This window comes from Pan paniscus, chromosome 14 (assembly GCF_029289425.2).
Source record: "Pan paniscus chromosome 14, NHGRI_mPanPan1-v2.0_pri, whole genome shotgun sequence".
NCBI lineage: Eukaryota > Metazoa > Chordata > Mammalia > Primates > Hominidae > Pan > Pan paniscus.
Window position 1 is genome coordinate 36,327,485 of NC_073263.2, and position 25,028 is coordinate 36,352,512.

General features: G+C 40.1%; 1 protein-coding gene across 1 annotated transcript; it reads left to right on the forward strand.

Moving 5' to 3' along the window:
• The first annotated feature begins 14,891 nt into the window (after window positions 1-14,891).
• RFXAP (regulatory factor X associated protein) lies at window positions 14,892-24,808 on the forward strand. The gene is made up of 3 exons (XM_003826888.5): window positions 14,892-15,689; window positions 21,145-21,252; window positions 23,357-24,808. The coding sequence occupies exons 1-3, from the start codon at window positions 15,090-15,092 to the stop codon at window positions 23,465-23,467; spliced, it is 819 nt and encodes a 272-aa protein (XP_003826936.3). The 5' UTR covers window positions 14,892-15,089; the 3' UTR covers window positions 23,468-24,808.
• The last annotated feature ends 220 nt before the right edge of the window (window positions 24,809-25,028 follow it).

A 25,028-nucleotide genomic window follows, 5' to 3' on the forward strand; every position in this document is an offset into this window, starting at 1 on the left:
ACAATAATGGTGAACAAATATTTAAATGTAGTTTCCTTAATTTTAGCCATCTACTAGCCCTTTGTCATCTAAAAGTACACTAGTGCTGCTTAGCTCTGTGTCTCTGTCCTCTCTGTCCTTGCCACCCCCCAGGGAGTCTGTGGCATTTGCTTAGCTCAGGAACTGAGCCTACGCAAATATTCAAAAGGATGTCAGCTTGTTTCCCACTGCCCTACTTTTTGCAGCAAGTTCCCTTTAATTTTGAAGGCAGACTATTTGGTTCACAGAATGAAAAGATTTCCGATACCTCACAAGAACATGTGAGTTGTATTTGTGTTTTTGTTATTTATTTATTTATTTATTTATTTATTTGGAGACAGGGTCTGGCTCTCTCACCCAGGCTGGAATGCAGTGGCATAATCTCAGTTCACCACAGCCTTGACCTCCTTGGGCTCAAATGATCTTCCCACCTCAGCCTGGGACTACAGGTGTGCGCTACCACACCCAGCTTATTTTTTGTTGATTTTTTTGTAGAGATGAGGTTGCCCAGGCTGGTCTTGAACTCCTGAGCTCAAGTGATCTGACCGCCTTGGCCTCCCAAAGTGTTGAGATTACAGGCATGAGCCACCACACCCAGCACGAGGTGTGTTTGGATTGGAACCGGATCCATGGATGGCGTGAAGTCAGTGTCCATCCTCCTGGCTTGGATATTGCAGGACCAGTTCTTTTCTGATGCTGGACAGATTCCAGGAGCCTCGCCTTATGTTTAATTAAGTTTGCTCTCCAGGAAGACATTTCTTTTGATGGCTTGATTCAGTGCTTCTCTGTCTCCCAAAGTAATGATCATGGCATTTATGCTCTTTCCAAAGCATAACTTGTTTGTACTCTGTTCCCTGACAGATTTCTGTAATTGATCTTTAATCACTTTAGCCTATGCTAGACCATCCTCTAATGCTCAGATCTCTGGGGAGCCTTTAGAATGTTGCATTGTGAATTTTCTTTGGCCATGTATACCTCCATATAGAGTCTGGTACTTTTAGTCAGAAGGTTCCTGTTCCCAGTTGAATTTGTTCTAGCTGTTTTTCCAATCCAACTTTGTATTCCTATCTTTCCCCCTATTCACTGCATTCTGCTTATATGTTATAGCAGATCTCTCTAAAAGGTAGAGTCTTCTTCTGAGATGAAGTCCGTCTTCCTGAATTCCTCCAACACGTAAACTAGTGAGGAAATTAGTCTTCTTGTGGTATGGTTTCCAGGCTCAGCAGGTGAGGACTCTCATTGACAGCAATAAGGAACCTAAAACATTTTTTTGTATACTGCTATTACATGGAAATTCAGTATTATCCCAAACTATTACCTTCCTGCTTTAGTGCATATCATGAACAATTGACTGCATAGATACCATGATAATAGTGATAGTAACATAAACTGAAGAGATTGGGAACGTGGTTGTGGGGGTACACATTGATATACCACCTCGACTGATGGTAGGGTAACTTAGCAATCGAGGTACCTTAGCATCAGAGCTCTTCTGCATGAAAAATGGCAAGGACGAATTAGAAAACAACAGTATATTATGAAAAAAGTTGAAGATCTAAGTGGCCCAAACCATGACTACACAAATTATAACAGTAACTACTTTTCTTCCTGTTGTCTCATAGTTCTGAGTAAGTCCCCAAGGAAGAGAACACCAGCTCCCAGGGCACCAGTGTGGTCCCACACTGGTTCTGTACTCTGAAACTCATTCCCCCTCTTCAGCCCACATCTTCATCTAAGAGAAGCTGAGAGAGGCAAAACCAAATAAAATGCAAAGAGAGGATTTCTTCTAAGAGAGTGGCAAGTGAACTGTGTGTTTCCTTTGTCAAAAAACAAAATCTCAACAAATTCAATTTAAAATTTAATTGGATTTTATTAGCAATTCATGAATCAAGCAGCACCCCATCTTGGACAAGATTTGGACAGGCGTTCTGCTGGACATGGAAAAACAGTCCGTTTTTTAAAGGTAGCTTGAGCAGGAACAAGGAAATAGTATAATACAAAAAAGCAGATTGGTTAGTGTCAGATTACTTTTGTTGTAAGGGTTAGAGCAGAGGGGACTTCCTTATTATATGGGCTAAAACTGGGCTGATCGGAGATTTGGCTATCATCTCTTTCCTGATTTCTCAGAAGGTCAGATTAAACAACCTATTTTCAGTTTGGGGATGTGAAACTTGAGCATGAGTGACTGCATTCTGGTTTGGTCCGCAGGAACCTGGTGCAGGAGCTCAGTCTAAATCAATGGACTCTCATAAATTTAACACCCTTCTTCCTTTCAAGATAAATGAGTAGGACTTAGAAAAAATATTATAGAGAAATCGCACACACATACCGTCTAGTTTGCAGAACCACATGTGGCAGTATGGCTATCCACCAGCAGAAAGATGCTAAGTAATGGGTATCACTGAAATCAGGGGAACAGAAGTCATAGAAGCCCCCAGAAAGGAAGCCATCATTAGGACATCTGTCACATGAAAATCCCCAACTACAGATTCCAGTAGCACCCATCCTCTACGATTCGCTCTTCAACTTTAGCTCTCCCCATCCCTGTGCCTTAATTGAAGGAGTCAAAAATAGCAACATAGCCAGGCGTGGTGGTGGCATGCACCTGTAATCCCAGCTACTCAGGAGGCTGAGGCGGGAGAATCACTTGAACCTGGGAGGTGGAGTTTGCAGTGAGCCGAGATCGTGCCATTGCACTCTGGCCTGGACAACAAGAGCAAAACTCCGTCTCAAAAAGAAAAAAAAATCACAAAAGTAAATAGGGGAGAAAGCGGAGGATAGGAGAATGAAGAAACTGGGCATGCTGTCTGCCTACCACCCCATTAGTTAATTTTCAGACTTGAATTATAAAGGAGAGAAGCTCCAAAGTACATGAAAAAAATGAAGTTTGATATTATTGTTTTCCAAGGCTTTTTGTAGCCTGAAAATGAGATTGCTTATTAATTCATGAAAGTGAATAGAGAAACTAAGGGATCGTCCCAAAATATACTCCAGAGTTGGGAAAGAAAAAGCAGACACATCAGGTCTGAAGAAAGTGGTAGAAGAAAATAGTTATTTCCTAAATCCTACCAATCCAGCTCATTCAATAAACTGATTGCCCTGCCATTACCCTTAATTGAGCCCTTTTTAAGTGCTGGCATATTGTCTCGATTAATACTGTAGAGGGGAAAAGTAACTTCTTTTCCTCATCCATCACAAGGGTCCTGGCTAATACTCCTATAACAAAAGACAGATTAATGAGAGAAAAGCTTAACAAATTTATTTAACAAAAGTTTTACTTGAAACGAGAGCCTTCAGAAATAAACACTCAAAGAAATAGAGAAAACTGTTTTCATGCCTAGGTTTGATAAAGAGTGGATAGTCATATAAAAGTATAATTGGACAAAGGGGATATGATCTAGCAGTAATAAACTGGGGGAACTTAGCAAGGCCTGTTTGTTCAGACTCTTCTTAGCATCACTATGTCCTCATTCCTTTCCTCTGAGTTTAGGGCAGGACCCCTGTCACATGAGGTTCTTATGACCTACTTTCAGGAGAGGTATGTCAAAGAATTCCTTTACAGCCAGCTCTCACACATAAAGATAGGAGAAGGTCAGACAGTGGCCTCCAAGTTTCCATATTTGGGGTAGCGTGTCCTGGACCCCATCAATAATAACAGCAAATCTATAAGGTAGGCCAGTTCTCACAGTCTCTTGCTAATTTAGGGATAAGATTCCCTTGGGGCTTATTAAAAATAAACACTGAGGCCGGGCATGGTGGCTCATGCCTGTAAGCCCAGAACTTTGGGAGACCAAGGCAGGCAGATTGCCTGAGCTCAAGAGTTCGAGACCAGCCTGGGCAACCTGGTGAAACCCCATCTCCACTAAAAATGCAAAAACTAGCTGGGCATGGTGGCCTGCGCCTGTAATCCCAGCTACTCGGGAGGCTGAGCCAGGAGAATCACTTGAACCTGGAAGACAGAGGTTGCAGTGAGCTGAGATTGTGCTATTGCACTCCAGCCTGGGAGTGCAATAAAAAAAAAAAGTTAGCTGGGGATGATAGCGTGTGCCTGTGGTCCCAGGTACTTTGGAGGCTGAGGTACAGGATCACTTGAGTCCTAGAGGTCAAGGCTGCATTGAGCTGAGATTGCGCCACTGCACTCCAGCCTGGGCAACAGAGCTAGACCCTGTCTCAAAAAAAAAAAAAAAAGAAAGAAAGACAGAAAAAAGAAAAAAAGAAAATTATTCTAGTCATCGAATGTGTAAAATTATAAGGAGAAGATTTGTTTCTCATCAATGCTTACTCAAAAAGAAGTCTTCTTCTGTTAGGAATATAGCACATACAATAAAAATATGTAAATACACAATGTACCATGTATTTCTTTCCTTTTTTGATGGAAATTGTGCCAAATAGAATTTACCAGAATGTTTGTGCTTTTAAACACAAATATAGCAGTACACAAGCCGGAAGTACATCTGTAGGTGAATTGCTGTTTTATGTATTATATAATTAGGCATCTTTCCCTGTCTCCCTGTTCTATATCTCTGCCCTTTGAGATCTTCTCAGAGTCCCTTGATGAAGGTATAAAGGCAAGAGTGGTCTAAAATATAGTTAGGGCACTGGTCTTCCCAGATTGCAATGGCCCAGAACAAATACTACTTCATATATTGGGCTACGAAAGTCATCATCTTTACTCTGTCATTAGAAGCCTTTTTTGCCTAATTAGAAATGGACCTTTGATAAAGTAACCTACTCACATTTCTGTAAATCTCCCATCGTTGGAAAAATTAATGTTGCTATAAACTGATGGGGTTTAATGCCTCATTACAGTTCATCTTAGTCAAAACAAGAGCATCTTAATAAATAAGCAACTTAGTTAAACCAATAATTTAACAAGTTTTTTAAAAAATACCACCCCTGGCCGGGCACAGTGGCTCATGCCTGTAATCCTAGCACTTTGGGAGGCTGAGGCAGGTGGACCACAAGGTCAGTAGTTCGAGACCAGCCTGGCCAACATGGCAAAACCCCATCTCTACTAAAAATACAAAAATTAGCTGGGTGTGGTGGCGGGCTCCTGTAATTCAGCTACTTGGGAGGCTGAGGCAGAAGAATCGCTTGAACCCAGGAGGCAGAGGTTGTAGTGAGCCGAGATTGCACCATTGCACTCAAGCCTGGGCAACAAGAGTGCCCATCTCAAACAAAAATAAAAAATGCTACCCCCCGCCCACCATGTCTACATATAGCAAGAAGGATGAGAGCATCACCTATTTCTCATCCAGACTCAGACTTTTGCTGCCATGGCAAATGGATCCAGTTGCCAGCTCTATGTTTATATGTGAATCAGGGACTGCTTCTTATTGCCCTTCCAGTCACACTATTTGTCTGGGACCAGACTTATGTAGATTACTGAAAAATAATTTTTAAAATAAATTTCCCTACTCATGTTCAAATCAGGAGTCAGCTTGGTGTGTGAGTATCTGATAACATCACAATGATTATGAATACATGTCATGTTGCTATGGCTCGGACGTGGTTTGTCCCCACCAAAACTCATGGAAATTTGAGCCCCAGTGTGGCAATATTGGATGATGCGGATTAGTGGGAGGTGTTTGGGTCACGGGGGCAGATCCTTCATGAATGGCTTGGTGCCATTCTCAAGGCAGTAAGTTTTTGCTCTGTCGAGACTGCAATAGTTCTCTCAGGAATGGATTAGTTCCCATGAAAGCTAGCTGTTGTAACGTGAGGCTCCTCCTCCCGTTTTGTCCCCTCTTCACACGTGATCACTTTCCCTGTGACCTTCTCCACTATGTTTTGACCTCCACCATGTCTGGCCCTCACCTGAAGTCAAGCAGATGCTGGTGCCATGCTTCTTATGAGCTAAATAAATCTCTTTCCTTTATAAATTAGCCAGCGTCAGGTATTCTATTACAGCATCACAAAACAGACTAACACACATGTGTTGATAAAAGAACTGTTCTTGTAAAGGAACCACAGAAGGTCATGCTTGGGGATATTTCTGTGCTATCCTGCGTTGTATTAACATATGAGCAATACATCTTGTGACATCTGTGTTAGGCCAGATTCAAGAATGATTTGGGATGTGAAAGATAAAAAACATAGGCACTCAGCCTCTGACTGAAGTGAACATATGAGGCATGACTATCTAAGAATATGTAAGCCCTAAAACTGCTTCACCTTTCACGATGAGATAAATATAAAAGTGTTATGTATCCAACAATTCTTTAGAATCTTCTTTCAAAGGAGGTCATCTCCTGGCTGTTCTAAACAAAATCAGAACAGTATTTCTGAAATTCTGAGCACAGTCTCTTTTTTGTTCATGCATTATCTACAAACTGAGAAATGCAAGAAACATAAATAGAGGCTTAAAAATGAACTCTATGTTCATTTTTATTTTCCTAATATTCTTCCCACTTTCCTGGAAGCAAAAGATGAGTTGTTTTTTTTTAATAAATTTTAATTAAATAAAATAGTGATACATGATATAATGTATAATACAGATTGTCATAAACAAATTTATCATATCAGAATTCTTCATTGTGATTCCTATGCTATAATAACAATGGTAAAGTTCTGTTTTGGTGAGAATTGGTACTCTGTGGACACCAAGCTTCATAGGTGATTGGAAAAGGATTGAAGAAAAGGTGATTGGCAAAAGAAAATTAGAATGGTTCTTTTCCTCAGCCCCCAACTCACAGCATAAATTACTTCTCATGAAAACATGACGCTGTTTTATGGAAATAAGAAAAAAAGAAAAATAAGCTAGAAAAGGGGAAATGGAGTATAGAGTTGGAAATAGAGGAGAAAAGGCATGGCCCTTTGGTTCTAGAAAATAATTCTTAACTTTCATTAAAGTTAAATAAAAATTAACCATATATCATTTTCTTTACTAGAGGCAGAAGGCCAAGTCAGGGTTAAATTACTCGAATGTTGAGAAAGTAGAATTAAAGCAGTAGATTGAAATTGATTGGTCCCTACCAGCCTGCATCCCCCTTTAAGGGAAACTGCACTGCCACAGCCCCTGTGCTATGTGAAAGGATTCCTCCTCCAATGACTGACTGGATCAAGAATGGGCACCTTACCCAGGTGTAGACCATCCATGGCTTTTCCATGAGCTCCAACCAACCCAGCAATAGGAAGACAAATTAGGCAAAACAAAGTCTTACTATCTGGAGTCTGAAATGGAAACCCTGGAGAAATGGCACCAGTGAGCAGTGAGAATTAAGATGGAAAGGTCCTAAGGAACTGAAGAACATGAATCCCATTCATGGCCACTATATCTTAAAGTCCCAGCAAGAAACAGAAGATATAGATGGTTCAAAGAAGAGACTTTAACCAAGACTGTTTGCAGAAATGTAAGCAGGGTTAAGAGAACACACAAAGGATGGTAAAGCCATCCAGAACGTAGCAGCAGCAGGAAGCCATTACTAGCTGGGCATGAAGGAGCAGGGGGCAGAAATAGGGTTACTGGTGCTCAGCAAGACCTAGTAATGTGGAAGAGCACCCCTCAGCAGGAGCTGTAGCCTCAGAGGGATATAGAGACTGCCAGAGAGGCAAAGTGGAGGAGAGAAGCAGAGTGCAGGCAGTATCCTCATCTCTCACTTTCCCCTTGCTCTGGTGGCCCACTTAATGAGTTAGTCAAACCCAGTTGGAATCCAGAGACCATGGGAATTCTGGTATGGTTCAGTCCAGCCTGCCTCCACCCCTAGCACAGAAAAGAACAGGGGACAGCAAGCAAAGTACATCTACAGGTCAAACAGAGACCAACCAGAAAGCCATGTGCAAGACCAAGTTATGAAGGATCTGAAGAAAGCTGGTAGACAAAGGAAAACTGTCCAGAAAAAAGTAGGTGACCTGAGAGAAAGAGAGCTGGGGAGAGCAGCTGGTCCCTAGATCTGCCTCAATTCTGATACCATTCTGTTCTAGTTCTGTCCACTCACTGCAATGCCCCACCCTGACCCCCAGAGCTTGAGGCCCCTTTAATAGGCCTTGCTTCCTTGTCATGAAAAATAAGCCAGATTATCAAAAAAGAATAAGCACTTTTTCACCTCACTGTTTCCCACTTAAAGAGACTACTCCTGGCAGGGCGCTGTGGCTCACGCCTGTAATCACTCCAGGACTTTGGGAGGCTGAGGTGAGTGGATCATGAGGTCAAGAGATCGAGACCATACTGGCCAACACAGTGAAACTCGGTGTCTACTAAAAATACAAAGATTAGTTGGGCATGGTGGCGTGCACCAGCTACTCAGGAGGCTGAAGCAGGAGAATCGCTTGAACCCAGGAGGCAGAGGTTTCAGTGAGCCGAGATCGCGCCACTGCACTCCAGCCTGGTGAGAGAGTGAGATTCCGTCTCAAAAAAAAAAAAAAAAGAGAGAGAGAGAGAGAAAGACTACTCCTTTGGTAATTGATAAGCACCATTTTCAAAAACACAAAAGAAGGAATGTGCATGGCTATAGGGAAATAGGAGGATTAGTAAGGAAATAAATAGAGGAGATGAGGAAGCCCATGCAGAATTTACACAATGCCTTGTCCTTCTAGCAAGTCTTTAAAGAGTAAATGGATGGAATCTAAATGAAATAATGGCAATAGTAATAATGCTAAAATTTTGCTTTGACAATAATCTGAGTTCCTACCACTTAAAAAATACCATATGTGCAAAATCTTACTGGTTGATGACAAATACACTATGTTTACGAATCCCTGAGCTAGGATATCTGTTTGTACATCTAAGTACACTAGATTACTTCTTAGTATATTATAGATAATTCAGTGATTCTCAACCCTGATTGCATATTAGAATTACCTGGAGAGCTTTTTAATAATATGGATGCCTTGGCCCCTCGCCAGACCAATTAAATCAAAATCCCAAGTGACAGGCGCATAAAAGGTCATTACAGTATATTACATTCTAAACTTAGGAAAGAGCTTACAGATCATTTAGACCAACTTCATCATTAAGGAGGTTCAGGAAAGGCCACCCCAAGTTACCTTGTTATACTGACTACTTTGAAGTGAGAGCACTTGGGAGGCATTGGGTGCAGACAGAGGCATTCTCTGAACATCTCTTATCTCCCTAAAGACAGATCCTCCAAAAGGAACTCCAATCCCATCACTGGGGGATTTATCAACTAGGAAGATTAACTCTTATCACAGAAGAGGAAGACTAGAAGTCAGTACCATACCCAGACAACATTTGTCACAAACTGTCATCTATTCTTCTAAGAGCCCATTCATTTTTCCCAGAAATTATTTACTCTCCCCTGAGTTACCTACATCCCCACTTCGCTCTGCCCTGTGAAGAAGGTATATAAGCTTCTAGATCTCACTGGATTTGGGGGTATTCACTTTTCTGCTATGCGCTTGTGCAAGTAACAAATGTGTATACCTTTTCTCCTCTTTATCTGCCTGCGGTCAGCTTATTTCCTAGACTGTTTATCAAACCCTCAGAGGGTATAGGGGAAGTCTTAAGCGCAGAGATTCCTGGCCCCTGCCTGATCAGTTTCACTGACACTTAGGAACAAAGCCAGGCTTAGAACCCGAAAGTCCTGCATTCACTCAAGCTCCTTCCCTTAACCTGACTCTTTTGTTAATAGTCATTCAGAAAATACTTTTGAGACCTATTGTGTGCTAAGCACTAGATAATAAAATCTATTGCCATTATTTGTGATAGCCAAAACCATAAAACAATCCAAATGTCCATGGTCTGGTAGATGGATAAATACAATGAAATACAATGAAATACAATACAATGAAATAATATTCAGCAATAAAAAGGAACAAACTACTGATATAAGAAACAAAGTAAATGAATTTCAAAAACATTATGCTAAATAAAAGAAGCCAGGTGCAAAAGACCATATATTACACGATTACATTGATATGAAACTGTTACAGTAGGTACTTAGTCAGACGTGAACAGGGCAGGAGAGTGTCCCCCTTAGGAGGGCAACCATCAGAGGATCATGGTCAGGCAGTGGTTAAACTGCTTCTCTAAAGTAATAATTTGTCGCAGCCCGCGCCAGGGAAAGGCAGTCTTCCTATAGATAGAAACAACTAAAATTGGTGATTAGCAGCTTCCCAATAAGATCTCAGGAGTTGGCCAAGTGCCTCAAGCATGCACACTAAGAGACAAAATGGCAGAGTTTAACTGGTATATGACCTTCCTCTAGAAACACTCAACTGGTAAGGGAAGAATGCCTCAAGTGAACATGTGCACAGTTTTGGTAAACACACTGCACATGCGGCCCCTACCAAGCACTGGCAGGCCACTGTGTATGCGGACAGCCCACCCCAAGGGAAGAATCAGGGGAGAAGGGACACAACTCCCTGGAAGCATGCCAACAGATAAAACCCCAAGTCAAAGTCAAACCACGCACTAGATCTCTCAAGTCACCCACTTGGCCTTCTTCCAAGTGTACTTCACTTCCTTTCTTTCCTGCTCTAAGGCATTTAAATGAACTTTCACTCCTGCTCAAAAACTTGGCTCAGTCTCTCACTCTGCCTTAGGCCCCTCGGTCAAATTCTTTCTTGTAAGGAGGCAAGAATTGAGGTCGCTGCAGACCGGTACGGATTCATTGCTCCTAACAAAATGTCTAGAAAAGGCAAATCTATGGAGACAAAGATTAGTGGATTCCTGGGGCTGGAAGTAGGAGCAGGGATTGACTGAGAATGGATAATAAGGGTCTTTTGTGGAGAGATGGAAATTTTCTAAAACCTTTTTGTAAAAATGATTGCAACTCTACAAATTTACTAAAAATCTTTAAATTGTATACTTACAATAAGTGGACTTTATGGTGTGTAAATTTGTCTTAGTTCATCTTCTGTCACTGTAATAGAATACCACACACTGGGTAATTTACAAAGAACAGAAGTTTATGTGGCTCACAGTTCTAGTGGCTGAAAAGTCCAAGAGCACAGCTCTGGCATCTGATCAGGGTAATACCAAAGTTGAAGGGCAGAGGGCAGAAGCAAGCATAGACAGAGTATATGACACTGAATTTATCTGTTTATCAGGAGCCCACTCCTGTGATAACTAAGCCATAACGGCATTAATCCATTCATGAGGGCTAACCACCTCTTAAAGGCCCCACTTATTAATAGTGTTAACAATGGCAATTGTTTCCAACACATTAACTTTTGAGGGACGTGTTCAAACCGCAGCAAAATCATACCTCAAAAAAAAGTAGGTTTATTTTTTAAGCTTACTGCCACTTATTGAACACCATAACAGGTATTTATACTAAGATTTAAATAATACCGCTCCGAGTAATATGCTGGTAAAAAAATTTTTTAACCAGTTAACTGATGGCTGGAAATGAAACAAAACTTTTCTCCCACCTGCTTAGGTTTCTTGCCTGGGAGCTTGTAAATTAAACTCACAAAAGATAGATTAGTAAAAGAAAAGAGTTTATTTACAAGAACTACATGTACATAGGAGGGCTCAGAAATGATGTACTGAAATGGATGGTTAGAATTTGAGGCTTATATACCTAAATTAGTAAGGAAAGGGAAGACGGAGTAAATGTTCCTATGGGATGAACAAACAGGTTCCCTTAGGAAAAACAAATGTGGTTTTAGGAGAACAAATGAGAAATAAGGCATTTTGTGATAATATATGTTTATGTAGGTTTTCTGAACTCATGGTCATGGGGTATTTATGGTAGATTTACTCTTGGTCTCTCTCCTGGTAGTAGCTTTCCTCAAGAGGGAATTTATGATGGTCTTCATTTATCAGAAGTTTCAGCTTCTAGTCAGATAAAGGAAGCTCTGAGAAGGCTTCTTTGTGTATCAATTGAATCTCAAGTGTCTTCAGCTTAAAATAATCTTTATGCCAATTCTGGGGTTCTGTGTGTGTCACTACCTGAGATAAAGAATGTTAGCATGTGATTCACAAACATTGATAAAATATACAATACTCAATACTGTAAATTCTATACATCCATAACTTCAAGGTGACTATTTCTTATGAAAATCACTATCAGTTTTTATGAATTCACCAACAACAGTGTCCCAAATTCAAAATAAGAATAAATGCAGCCAGACGAGGTGGCTCACGCCTGTAATCCCAGCACTTTGGGAGGCTGAGGTGGGCAGATCGCTTGAGGTCAGGAGTTCGAGACCAGCCTGGCCAACACGGTGAAACCCCATCTCTACTAAAAATTCAAAAATTAGCCGGGCGTGGTGGCAGGTGCCTGTAATCCCAGCTACTCAGGAGGCTGAGGCAGGAGAATCACTTGAACCCAGGAGGCAGAGGTTGCAGTCAGCCAAGACCATGCCACTGCATTCCAGCCTGGGCAACAAGAGTGAAACTCTGTCTCCAAAAAAAAAAAAAAAAGAATAAATGCTTGACTATTCACAATAGCAAAGACATGGAAGCAACCTAAATGCCCATCAATGGTAGACTAAATAAAGAAAATATGATACATATACACCATGGAATACTATGCAGCCATAAAAAGGAATGATACCATGCCCTTCGCAGCGACATGGATGGAGTTGGAAGCCATTATCCTCAGCAAACTAACACAGAAACAGAAAACCAAACGCCACATCTTCTCACTGATAAGTGAGAGCTGAATGATAAAAACACATGGACACAATGGGGAACAACACACACTGGGGCCTGTTAAAGGTGGGTGTGGGGGAGGGAGAGCATCAGGAAGAATAGCTGATGAATGCTGGGCTTAATACCTAGGTGATGGGATGATCTGTGCAGTGAACTACTATGGCACATGTTTATCTATCTACCAAACCTGCACATCCTGCACATGTATCCCTGAGCTTAAAATAAAAGTCGAAGAAAAAAAGTAACATTATTTATGAATAAAGTTATATTTTTTCATTTAAAAAAAGGAATAAATGCTTGGTTTCTGTCCAATTCAGTAAAGAAGTAAAGTGTACTTTTTGTTCTTTTTCTTTTCTTTGATGATGGCAAGGACATAAAGTTTTGACACGAATGTTGGTAGACATTTTTGTTTATATTGAGAAAAAACAAAAGTGAAACAATGAAGATGTATATAAGGTCTTCACTTGTTCAATGATGTGATGTAAGCAGTTTCTTTGCTGAATTGCATGATAGTTTTCAAATACTGAAAGAATATTTTCTCAGTTGGGGGGGTTGGATATTCACAACGTGAGAGCTGCAGATAGAATACATTTTCAGTTTAATCTTTTTCTTTCTTTTTTTTTTTTTTTTTGATGGAGTCTCACTCTGTTGCCCAGGCTGGAGTGCAGTGGCACAGTCTTGGCTTACTGCAATCTCTTCCTCCTGGGTTCGAGCGATTCTCATGCCTCAGCCTCCTGAGTAGCTGGGATTATAGGTGTGGACCACCACACCTGGCTGATTTTTGTATTTTTAGTAGAGACGGGGTTTCACCATGTTGGTCAGGCTGGTCTCGAACTCCTGACCTCGTGATCCACCTGCCTCAGCCTCCCAAAGCGCTGGAATTACAGGTGGGAGCCACTGAGCCTGGCCTTAAATTTAATCTTCATTAACATTTTCACTGTCACTTTCTTAAGTGCAGAGACAATCAACAATAAGTGTAAACCTGCTTCGTAGCATTTGATCATTTCCCTGGTGTAAATACTCCAAAAGTGGCTGATTTCAAGCAATCAACATGACATACTGAAGGCAGAGTTGGGAAAATGTGCAGTAACACACCACTAAATAATATTTCCGCATACAGATACAATAGACATAAATAACCTTAAAAGCACAGATAATGATAAAACATAATAAAATAATTAGAAAATGAAGAGTTTTGAGATTTGTACCCTTTGTTTTTAATATAATCTTATTGTAAGTTTATGTAGTAAGACTTTTAATAATAGCAGTGTTTAATTTTTCTGCTAATTATATTCCTGAAATTTTAGCAACCAGTTACCATCAGTTGGCCCTAGCACACCACCGACTGCAGGCTTTACTGATGAGGAAACTGAGGCTCGGAGAGGCTGTCACGAACTTGCTGTAGTCACACAGGACAGTACTACCTAGGTTGCTCTAATTCCAAACCTTCTCCCTTCCACATGCCTCTCTTTAAAACATAACTGATCTACCTATATGTCAGCACCCAAACATCTTAGTGTGAATGGATTTATAGTTTGTTGAATAAAGTCATTGCCTTCCGGTAGGTGGGATGGGAAATCTGACTAGGCGAAAGAATAGGATGAAGGGAAAAAGAACATCTACTTAACAGTTCAGGATACGGCAGGATATTTTCTCTCCTGGGATTTGGGCAAGCCAAGATTTAACAACCAGCAATTGCCCAGCAACTGATAGAACTGGTAGAACATCCGTTGTTTTTTTAAACGTTTGCCATTCAGTATTCCTTTTCACACATTTTCACTGTGTTAAACGAAAACGTTAAGACTTATCTCAGCAGCCACAGCAAAGAGCAAGTATTAACAATCAAGTGAGTTTCCAGGAGAAAAAAAACAAAGTTATCCCTCAATACAAATACAACTCGGCCAAAGGTGTGGCCCATCCCTCTCCGCTCCACTATTTTCAAATAAGCCACCTCTGCCTTCATGGACTGCGAGCTAGTGGCTCTAGGCTGTGACACCACTGCATCCCAGCTTCAAATCTCCCCTTGCAGGCAGTTTGGGGGGAAATAATAAAATTAGCATCCTAACACTACAAGTCGTGAGACCGCTCAGGAACAATCCTAATTTGCATACTGGAACTCCTGTAGAAGATACTTTGAACCGTTTTAGATACAATAGGTTCAGGTAAAACGGCGCTGCCTTGCCAACCACTGCAGGTTTTCACCTGACACAGCCCCCAGACCCTGTCTACAAATCCCCCAGCTGGCCGAAGGGGCCGCGGCCGCACATGCGCAGTCAGTCCCGTTGGTTGTGCGCTCAGCCCCGCCCCCAGAGGCGCCGCGCTCCCTGACAGCCCGCGGGCGTACACACGCTGACGCGCGGGCTGCGGTCGCGCAGGCGCAGTCGGGGCGCCTTCGCGGCATAGGCGCCTTTTACCCCAGCGTGTCCTGAGTCTTTGGTTCGCGAAGTGCCGTTAGGCCAGGCAGGTGCTAAAAGCCCGGGGTCGTGGACCCCGGCCAGGTCTTAGCAGCATGGAGGCGCAGGGTGTAGCGGAGGGCGCGGGGCCGGGCGCGGCCAGCGGCGTGCCCCACCCCGCGGCCCTAGCCCCGGCTGCGGCTCCCACCTTGGCGCCAGCCTCGGTGGCGGCCGCGGCCTCTCAATTCACCCTGCTAGTGATGCAACCCTGTGCTGGGCAGGACGAGGCTGCGGCCCCCGGGGGCAGCGTTGGGGCGGGCAAGCCCGTTAGGTACCTGTGCGAAGGGGCCGGGGATGGCGAAGAGGAGGCTGGGGAGGACGAGGCGGACCTGTTAGACACTTCGGACCCTCCGGGGGGAGGCGAGAGCGCGGCTAGTTTGGAGGATCTAGAGGACGAGGAGACTCACTCGGGGGGCGAGGGCAGCAGCGGGGGCGCCCGGAGGCGGGGCAGCGGTGGGGGCAGCATGAGCAAGACCTGCACCTACGAAGGCTGCAGCGAGACCACGAGCCAGGTGGCCAAGCAGCGCAAACCGTGGATGTGCAAGAAACACCGCAACAAGATGTACAAGGACAAGTATAAAAAGAAGAAGAGCGACCAGGCCCTAAACTGCGGTGGGACTGCCTCGACTGGCAGCGCGGGAAACGTCAAACTCGAGGTATCAGACTTAGCTGAGGCCTGGGGATGGGAGGTGGAAGAAGAAACCCAATCTTAACGCAAACCGCATCTGCAGGGCCTGCCTCCCCACTTCCAAATGGGCCGGGTTGCAGTGACTGGGTTAGTGGTTGAGAATTAGAGTGTTTGCCCTAAATTAAAGTTTATACCAACATGTGCAAAGCAATAACAGTTCTGTTGAACTCATGATAGGTGCAGAAATTTCAGTAAAAATAATGTGACATCGGCAGAGCTGTCATAGATCTGGGATATGGCTGGAAGGACATAGAGTAAATGATCGGTCTGGTTCATCGCTAAAGGAGACTTAGGAACCTAGATGAAGTTGGTACTTCTGAGAAAGTCATCTCTTTCTGTTTTCACTACTCTATTCTCAGTACCCAGTTCTCAGTACCTCTATTTGTAATACTCCTGTATTTAGTACTTTGTTTTTAGTGTCCTGTTCTGTTAACCCTCTTCCTAGTACCCTATTTTTAGTACTGCTATACTCAGTTGCCTGTCTGTAGTACCCCTGTACTTAGTACCCTTTTCTTACAACTCTGTTCCCAGTACCCCTATGTTTAGTCCCCTGTTCTCATGTTCTCACTACCCCAATACTTAATATACTTTGTTCTCAGTATCCTTGTTGTTAGTACCCTGTTCTCACTACCCCTTTTCTTAGTACCCCTGAGGGGGGAAAAAAAGGATGATAATGGGGTATAAGTCTCAAAAAACTTTTGGATTGTTTGATTTGAACTGAGTCAAAGGTAAAAGCAGTGTTCTGGAGTTCGACTTCTGGGTGCAAATCCCTGTTGCATCATTTGCTGGGCTTGTGGCTTGAATAGGTTATTAAACTCTGTAAAATGGGCATTAAAATCGTGTGTCATTCATAGTGTTGCTGTGAATATGTGAGCCATTCCATATTGAGTGTTCACACAGTGTCCAGCAACTGGCTAAAGTTTGCAAACCTTACCCATTATTATTGTCATTGTTAGTGGTATACTTTGAGGCTGTCACAAATAAGCAGATATTTCTCCTTTTGAGAGCTATATAATCCCTCAGTGTAGAGAAAAATTTAATTTTGTTACAAGTGATCCAAGCCAGGTATGGTGGCAAGTGCCTGTATACCCAGCTGTACTTGGGAGGGTGAAGTGGGAAGATTGCTTGAGACCAGGGGTTCGAGGCTGCCGTGAGCCTTGTTTGCATCACTGCATTCCAGCCTGGATGACATAGCAAGACCCTGTCTCCTTAAAAAAAAAAAAAAAAAAAAGTGATAAAAAAAATTTTTTTTAAACTGCAAGCTGTCTTAGGGTCCTAGGATGTATTCTAAGTCTTTAAATTTCTTAGTTTCAGGCTGAACTTGAAGTGCTCCATCACTAAAATATTAGACCTTGTAATTGTTTACAAATGTAATGTTCTAGGCCAGGCTCAGTGGCTAATACCTGTAAGCCCAGAACTTGGGGAGGCCTAGGAGGGAGGATAGCTTGAGCCCGGAAGTTTGAGACCAGCCTGGGTAACATAGGGAGACCCCATCTCAACAAAAAAATTTAAAAAATTAGCCAGGTATGTTGGCACATGCCTGTGGTCCTAGCTACTCGGGAGGCTGAGGTGGAAGGATCATTGAGCCCAGGAGGTTGAGGCTGCAGTGAGCCATGGTTGTGCTACTTCACTCCAGCCTGGGTGACAGAGCAAGACTTTGTCTCAAAAACAAAAAGTATAATATTCTAAATATTTCTAAAATTTGCAGTTGCCAGTGTGTCATACTTAATTCACACTGGTTAGGACTGAGTGACTTCTCTTTCCCTTAAGTTTTACTCTTTTGGAGTAAGAGGACTTCTTTGAGGGTCCGGTGACTTAATGAAGACTCTTCCTAGAAAAATCCACTATGTAACTTTAATTTTGCATACTAATTAATGGGCTCAGGACTTCTGTAATCTTAGTTTAAAAACCCCCTCAATCCATATTCTTATAGTATGTTTTACCAAATCTCTGATTACGGGGATTTAGGGAAATAAGCATCTGGAAAAGAATGAAAGTTAGTAAAGGTGATCAAGTTTCTTCCTCAGTATGTTCCACAGGTGCTCATTCACTTCAGAATTCTTTAGAGAGGGAGAAAAATAATATTTTTTTCTTTCTTTTTTTTTTTTTTTGAGATAGAGTCTTACTCTGTGTCGCTCAGGCTGGAATGCAGTGGTGCGATCTTGGCCCACTACAACCTCCACCTCCTGGGTTCAAGCAGTTCTTGTGCCTCAGCCTCCTGAGTAGCTGGGATTACAGGCATGCACCACCACGTCCGGCCAATTTTTGTATTTTTAGTAGAGACGGGGTTTTGCCATGTTGGCCAGTCTGGTCTCGAACTCCTGATCCTCCCACCTCAGCCTCCTGAAGTGCTGGGATTACAGGTGAGACCCACCACGCCGGCCTAATAATACTTATTTTCAAGAAAGAAGTAGTTAACCTATGGCTGCTTACTTTTTTTTTAACTACCTAACATTTACATCTACAGTGAGGAAAATGTATAAAAGGCAGATAGATACTGAATTAGAGTCTCCCTCTGCACCTCCCACAAAAAGAACCTTATTACTATTTTGTTATTTATTTACTTATCTAATTTTTTAGAGATGGGTCTCACAGTGTTGCCCAGGCTGGCCTCGAATTACTGGGCTCAAGTGATCCTCCTGCCTCAGCCTTCCGAGTAACTGGGATTATTTCACCACTGCACCTAGCTTCACTATTTTAAAATAATTTGCATGACTTTTTATGGAAGGGAATTAATTGCTATAAGCAACAAATAATACTAATAGTTTACTATCCAGTTTGTCTTATATTGTGGGATACTTTATCAGTTCTGAGGAGGTAACAAGATCTGTAAGTCTTTATCTTTGTTAAACTGAGTGTAAAGAAAATAACAGTGCCAGCCAGGATATAATAAGAGCCAACTGTATAGTCCGGTTTTAGTAGTTCAGAGGAGGATAGATCATTGTAGGCTGAGATACTCCAGAAAGGCTTTGCAGAGGAAATGTGACTCAGTATAAACCAGAAAGGATGGGCAATAGTTTACGCTTAATGAGCTGAGTTTCTTATGTGTCAAGCACTGTGTTAAGCTATAAATGGAGTCTCACAACCCTTCAGCAATGGGATAGATACTATATTTTACATACATGGAAACTGAGGCACAGAGAGGCTAAAGAATTTGGCCTAGGTCATACAGCCAGCAAGTATTGTACTCAAACGCAAGCAGTCTTATTCTAGAGCTTTCACTTTTACCTCCTTACTATACTGCTTCCCTAGAATTCTGGTAGATAAAAGGAAAGAGAAGCACATTTTAGTAAAGAAAGAGAAGTAGGAATACAGAAAACACTTTTGTGAAGATAGCAAGTGGACTATTCTAGCTAAAATAGTTGAGTGGAAAATTCATGAGAGAGAAATTTGGAAAGATAGGTTGAAGCCAGTTTTTTATAGTATTGAATGCCAGGCTATGGGATTTGGATTTGGAGTCTTTAAATGAAGTGATCTAATTAGGAAGTAGCAGAGGATCCTACCCTGATGGAGTGGGTTAAAGTTGAGAGCCTATAGATTTTGAGACTCTTTCGAAGATTATTATAGTAGGACTGACAGGTGATGATGGTGTCTTCTGCTATGTTGTGAGCAGCAAGATTAGAAATTAAGGTCTCTATTCCAATGAAGAATTTATTAAGGTAAAAAAAATTAAAGAAATTAAGGTATCTAAAATTAATATTTCTTACACAAGTCAAGGTTAAATGAGGAACAAGTGTGTATAATGTCTACTCCACCAATCTAAGAACTATGCTATATGAGAGACACATAAAGGGACTAGGGATAAATGAATTGACCTCTGCTGGTGGGATTGTTCTTATTAAATATCTAAAAAGCTATCATTTAAGAGAAGCAGTAGACTTATATGGCATGATTCTGAGGTAACTAGGACTCTTAGGCATAAATCACAAGGAGTATGTATTTCAGCTCAGCTTAAGTAAAGCTACCTAACATTCTACCGAAATGTTAGAGCTATTCAAAACCAAATGAAATGTGGCAAAAGTTGGTAAACTCTGTAGGACAAAAAGCATTGCAGGTTTTTGAAAAAGAATTCCAACATCTGTACAAGTTTGGACTGGATGACTAAAGGTTATTTTCACTACAAGCTTCTTTATCTAATTCAGTATCTAATATTTTGTGAATTAACCTTTTGAATTTCCATAGTGGGGTTGTGAGGGCAGAGGGTACTGTACCATCAATTTCAGCATTCCATTATCTTGCACATAAAAATGAAAGAATCTCATAAATAAAATCAACTTGGGGGTTGCTGGAGGAGGAAGAAATTATTTTTGTTTCCTCTGGGTATTAGAATTTTCTTTTTACAGTTTTTATGTGTTGAGGCCTAAAATGTTTAGGGATGAAATATTTTTGTAATAGAAGTTGGTAAACTTCTCATAATGAAAGAGATTAAGGGGATATTCTCATAGATAACTCAGAGGCCAGTAGAAAGAAGGCCAGGAGAAAAAACAGCATAGATAATATTCTAAGTAAAGAACAAAGAGGTTAAATTCATGTAAGGTATGGCTTTCCGGTAAAACATTTATAATTTTATATTTGCTACTTTAGTAAGAATTTTGGATGTGGTATTGTGGCATAGTTTTGTAAGAGTCAGAATATTTCAGTCAACTAAACAATATTTTGTTATGCCAGCAAAATTGCAAGTATTTAAGATGCTGTCAGGTAACTAGGGGTACATATTTGGTAATAAGTGCTGCTGATTTTGTTTTTGGGCAGTGAAATCTCAGGGTAATGGTATCATTTTAGGACTTACCTGTTTTGTTCATACAGTTGGCAGGAGACTATTTGTACTAGTGCTTTTTCAAGCAAGTTTATCTAAATTTTGAAAGCTTTGGTTATCAATTGCTTCTTTAAACAATATTTTATTACTCCCCCATTTGTTTTGGTTGCCAATTGGGTAAAAAGCTATCAGATATCTTATTGAGCAGTATATAATTTGCCTCTGAGTTCATATATTTCATCCAAAGGCAAGCAGATTATGTTTTGGCCTGGATAGCATTATATAAAGAGAATGGTCAATTCCACTTGGCATTTTTTGTAATATTGAAAATAGCTCACAAGTAACTCTGCCTCAATCTTAGTGGCCCACCTCTCACAGTATTACTATATCACACTCTATCACACACACTATTAATTTTGAGACCTGCCAAGAGACTAAAGAACCCAGGTTGAAAATCTGGGGGGAGAGGGAGCGAGGAGGAATGTTACATTAAATTAACTGCCAATACTTTGCCTATGATAATGAAGAACTTTCCCAGAGTTGCCCAGAGACTGGGCAAGAAGAAGGAAGAAATGCAAAGACCTGTTCATTACATCTTTGAAATACCTGTAATCATGACTTATTACGTTAACTGTTTATCTATTTGCATTTTTATCATTTATCCCAGGAAAGTGCAGATAACATACTCTCCATTGTTAAACAAAGAACAGGATCTTTTGGGGATCGTCCTGCAAGACCTACTCTTTTAGAACAAGTGTTAAATCAAAAAAGACTGGTAAATATCTGTTTGTAAATCAGTTATAAATGTGTTAACAAACGTTATTTGTTATAAATGGAACTATTGACATTTTTGAGATTTTTAGCTCATGACATCACACTATACATCAAAATAAATTCCTAATAAGTCAAAATTTTAAAAAAAGAATCGGAACTTTACCTCAAAAATGTAATGAGATTTTTTTTAGCTTATATAGACAAAATCACAGAGAAAAGATTATAAACTTGACTACATAAAAATGAATGCTATAGTCAAAAATGGTGGCAAATTGCACAATGACCTAGAGCAAAAATATGTACAACAAATATAAAAGACTATGGTTAACGTATCTGGTATTTTATCACATAAAATATTCCTGGTTGGGCATTGTGGTTCATGCCTGTAATCCTAGCACTTTGGGAGGCCAGGTGGGAGGATCACTTGAGACCATTCTGGGCAACGTAGCGAGACCCCATCTACAAAAAAATTTAAAAATTAGCCGAGTGTGATGGTATGTAGCTGTAGTTCTGGCTACTCAAGAGGCTGAAACAGGAGGATTGCTTGAGTCCAGGAGTTCGAGGCTGCAATGAGCTATGATCATACCACTGTACTCCAGCCTAGGCAACAGAGCACCCTATAAATCATTAAACATGGTCAGTTTCCTTACATATATATAAAATATGTTTGCCTCTTTGACAGCTTCAGTCTTAACTGCAAAGAAAGTTTATTACAAAAATTCCTGTAATTTGATGAGGAAAACCTTTGGCTTCAATACATTGCAAAAGATAGAAACAGAAAAAAAAGGCAGAATACCATTAAATGATATGGAAAGGTATTCAATATCAGTAAAAATAAACAAAAAGTGAAAATTATTTAAACGATTATGCACAATGATGCAGTGATGTTGAGACTTTCATGAAATGGGCATTCTCAAGTAGTTAATGGCATTATATATTAGTATGGCACTTTCAGAAAGCAGTTGGACAATATGTACCAGGAGTCATCCCTTTCAACTCAGACATCACATTTAATATGAAGACATTTACAGAACGTAAATCCTAAATATGGATAGAGTTAAACATAAAGGTATTGCCAGGAATATATTTATCATAAATAGTAAAAAAGGTAGTTGAAACAGCCTAAATGTCCAACAGTGTCATAACAGCTAAGATGATTTTTAAATAAAACTGTTTAATAAATAGAAAATGTACTAAGATATAATACATATAATCTGGAAGATAGTATTTAATGATAGTATGTTCACTTTATTCAGTTTATCTTTTTGCAGCTTATTGGGGCCAAAGATTTTTTTCTTTATAAATTTATGTAAGTATTTTATTATAAAAACGTATTACAGGAGACTGTGGCAGGATGATTGCTTGAGCCTAGGAGTTCAAGACTGCAGTGAGCTATGCTCACGCCACTGCACTCCAGCGTGGGGAACAGAGTGAGACCCTGTCTCTAATAATAATATGTTAATCATAGTCTGTTATATTTGTTATATTATTACAACTATATTTTAAAGTGATGAGTGTACAAAAAGGTATTGGATGTTTTAGAGCAGTTATATTAGTTTTTTTCCTGAAATTTTGGTATATACCGATACATATGTACATATATATATATACACACCTATACACACAATTTTTAATTTCTTTATGAAGATTTAGTTGGCTAATGAGAAACTTGACTTCTAGCACTAGTTTGTATGTATGTACAAACTGGCATTTAGCTGCTATTTTCACATGTGGCCCCCTTTCATCTCCATTTTTTTTCTTGCTATAATCCTGGGTCAGTGCTACTTTTAGCTCTTTGTTCTTACATATTTCAAGAGAGTATATTTGCTGGCATATTAGAGAAGGTGTTTCCTTTTTACACAAAGTCACCAATAACAGACTTCACCCGTTATTTTTAGGTTTTAGTATTTTGATGTGTGACATCACATTATTTTTAGTTTGCAGCTTAGTTGCAGTGCATCCGATGTAAAAGTGCTTTTGATTCAGGCATATTCTTGTGAACATATTGTATCATATGTAGGGACACATCAGAGTATTAAATAGCATGAAAACAGTCTAATCACGTAGATTAATGCTATTAATAATTTTTTTCTTTTCTTTCTAAGTCGTTACTAAGAAGTCCAGAAGTAGTGCAATTTTTACAGAAACAGCAACAGCTATTAAATCAGCAAGTTTTGGAGCAAAGACAACAGCAGTTTCCAGGAGCATCAATGTGAGGGAACTTATCAAGAACATCTACATGGTTTTTATCTTATTGTAATAGATGAGCATATTTTTTTACCGGACATAAATGGGGTAATAATCTATGCCTGTAGAACATAAACATTTTCCTGTAAATGTGTGTGTGCATTTGGGGATAAATAAGTATTGCACTTTGTGCATCTAATCTTTCAGATTACTGTGAGTTTGAAGAAGTCAGCTTATCTTTCCAAATAACAATTATAATGTTTTTTAAAAAATATATTCCTCTTCAGTCATTGTTACTGAAGGTAATGAAGCAGTTACTTTCTGTGGAAGTCATAAAGTTTATAGATATTAATCTTGACTCATCTAGCTCAATGGTTCTCATCAAGGGTCAATTTGATTGTCATAGTGACCTTGAAAACCACTGGCTTTTAGTGAGTGGCCAGGAATGCTAAATGTTCTGCAGTGTCAGGGGTAGTCCCACATACTAAAGATTGTCTCACCCGCAGTGCCCATAACACTCCTAAGAAATGTTGATGGCTATTTTGTGGTGCTAACATGTAGTTGGGGCACCTATAATTGGGTTCTCTTAATAACCTTTCTTTGCAGTTAAGACTGAAGCTGTCAAAGAGGTAAGCACATTTTATATAGATGTAAGGAAAGTGATTATTGTTTAATATCTGTGAATTTAGGATGTGCATCTCTTTTCAGAGGTGTGTTAGTAAAACCTGACGGATTAACTAAGCACACTGGGATGTGTCTCCTACAGTTGCTTCTCTCTTTGATGTTACCTGTTAGTGCTGATCTCTTAAAGCAGACATTTCTTGTTTGTTGAATTTGTGAACAGTATAGATCTCAGCCCACCAATGCCAAGACAAAATTATTTTTCTTATACTTATTTTTTATTAAACAAAATGAAAAAGATCCTTTTCAAAAAGGTGATCCTGAAAATAAAACTAACACTCCAGTATTTTGTCATTGTTTTTCACAATTGAGCTATCTGAAAACTGTTATTCCTAAGTAATGTTCAAAAATGGTAGGTAATCTGGATACCTTTTTCTTATACTTTCTCCTAGGAAAACTTTACAACTTTAAAAAGGCAAACCTACCAATAGGAATAACAAATTAAATGTCAAGAGAGTATATCCAATATTAGGATATAAATGTATGTGTCTCAAGTTTAACTCTACAAAAATTTGTTACTTGTTTTTTAAACTCTATATATAAAGTTCAACTTAATCATGGCTGTTCTAAGAAGTACTTATGGAGAGCAAGAATGTTTTTGTTCATTTCTTAATGTGTGTGTTTTTACTTGCATATCTGTTCAAAACACTTTTAACAAAATTCATTAAAGTCCAGTTGTTGACCTTTGAGTTAGCTGATTTCTTTATTCTGTTCTTTAGTTTATTCTTACTAGATGCAGAGGAATTCATCTACTGTCTGTTATTAACTGTTAGTTTATTCTCATACTTACGATGTTGAGAGTTTTTTTGAAGCTTAAGTTACCCTTTATGGTGGAAAACATTAGCTTATGCTTCTTTAGATGGAATAATGGGAAAGGAGGGAAATGGGAAATGGATGGAAATGGGAAAG

What these genes read in the sequence shown, in the direction of transcription:
- RFXAP (XM_003826888.5), top strand. Translation starts at nt 15,090, where the DNA reads ATGGAGGCGCAGGGTGTAGCGGAGGGCGCGGGGCCGGGCGCGGCCAGC. An exon ending in CGGGAAACGTCAAACTCGAG is followed by an intron (nt 15,690 to 21,144) that starts GTATCAGACTTA and finishes CATTTATCCCAG; the next exon opens with GAAAGTGCAGATAACATACT. An exon ending in TGTTAAATCAAAAAAGACTG is followed by an intron (nt 21,253 to 23,356) that starts GTAAATATCTGT and finishes TTTCTTTCTAAG; the next exon opens with TCGTTACTAAGAAGTCCAGA.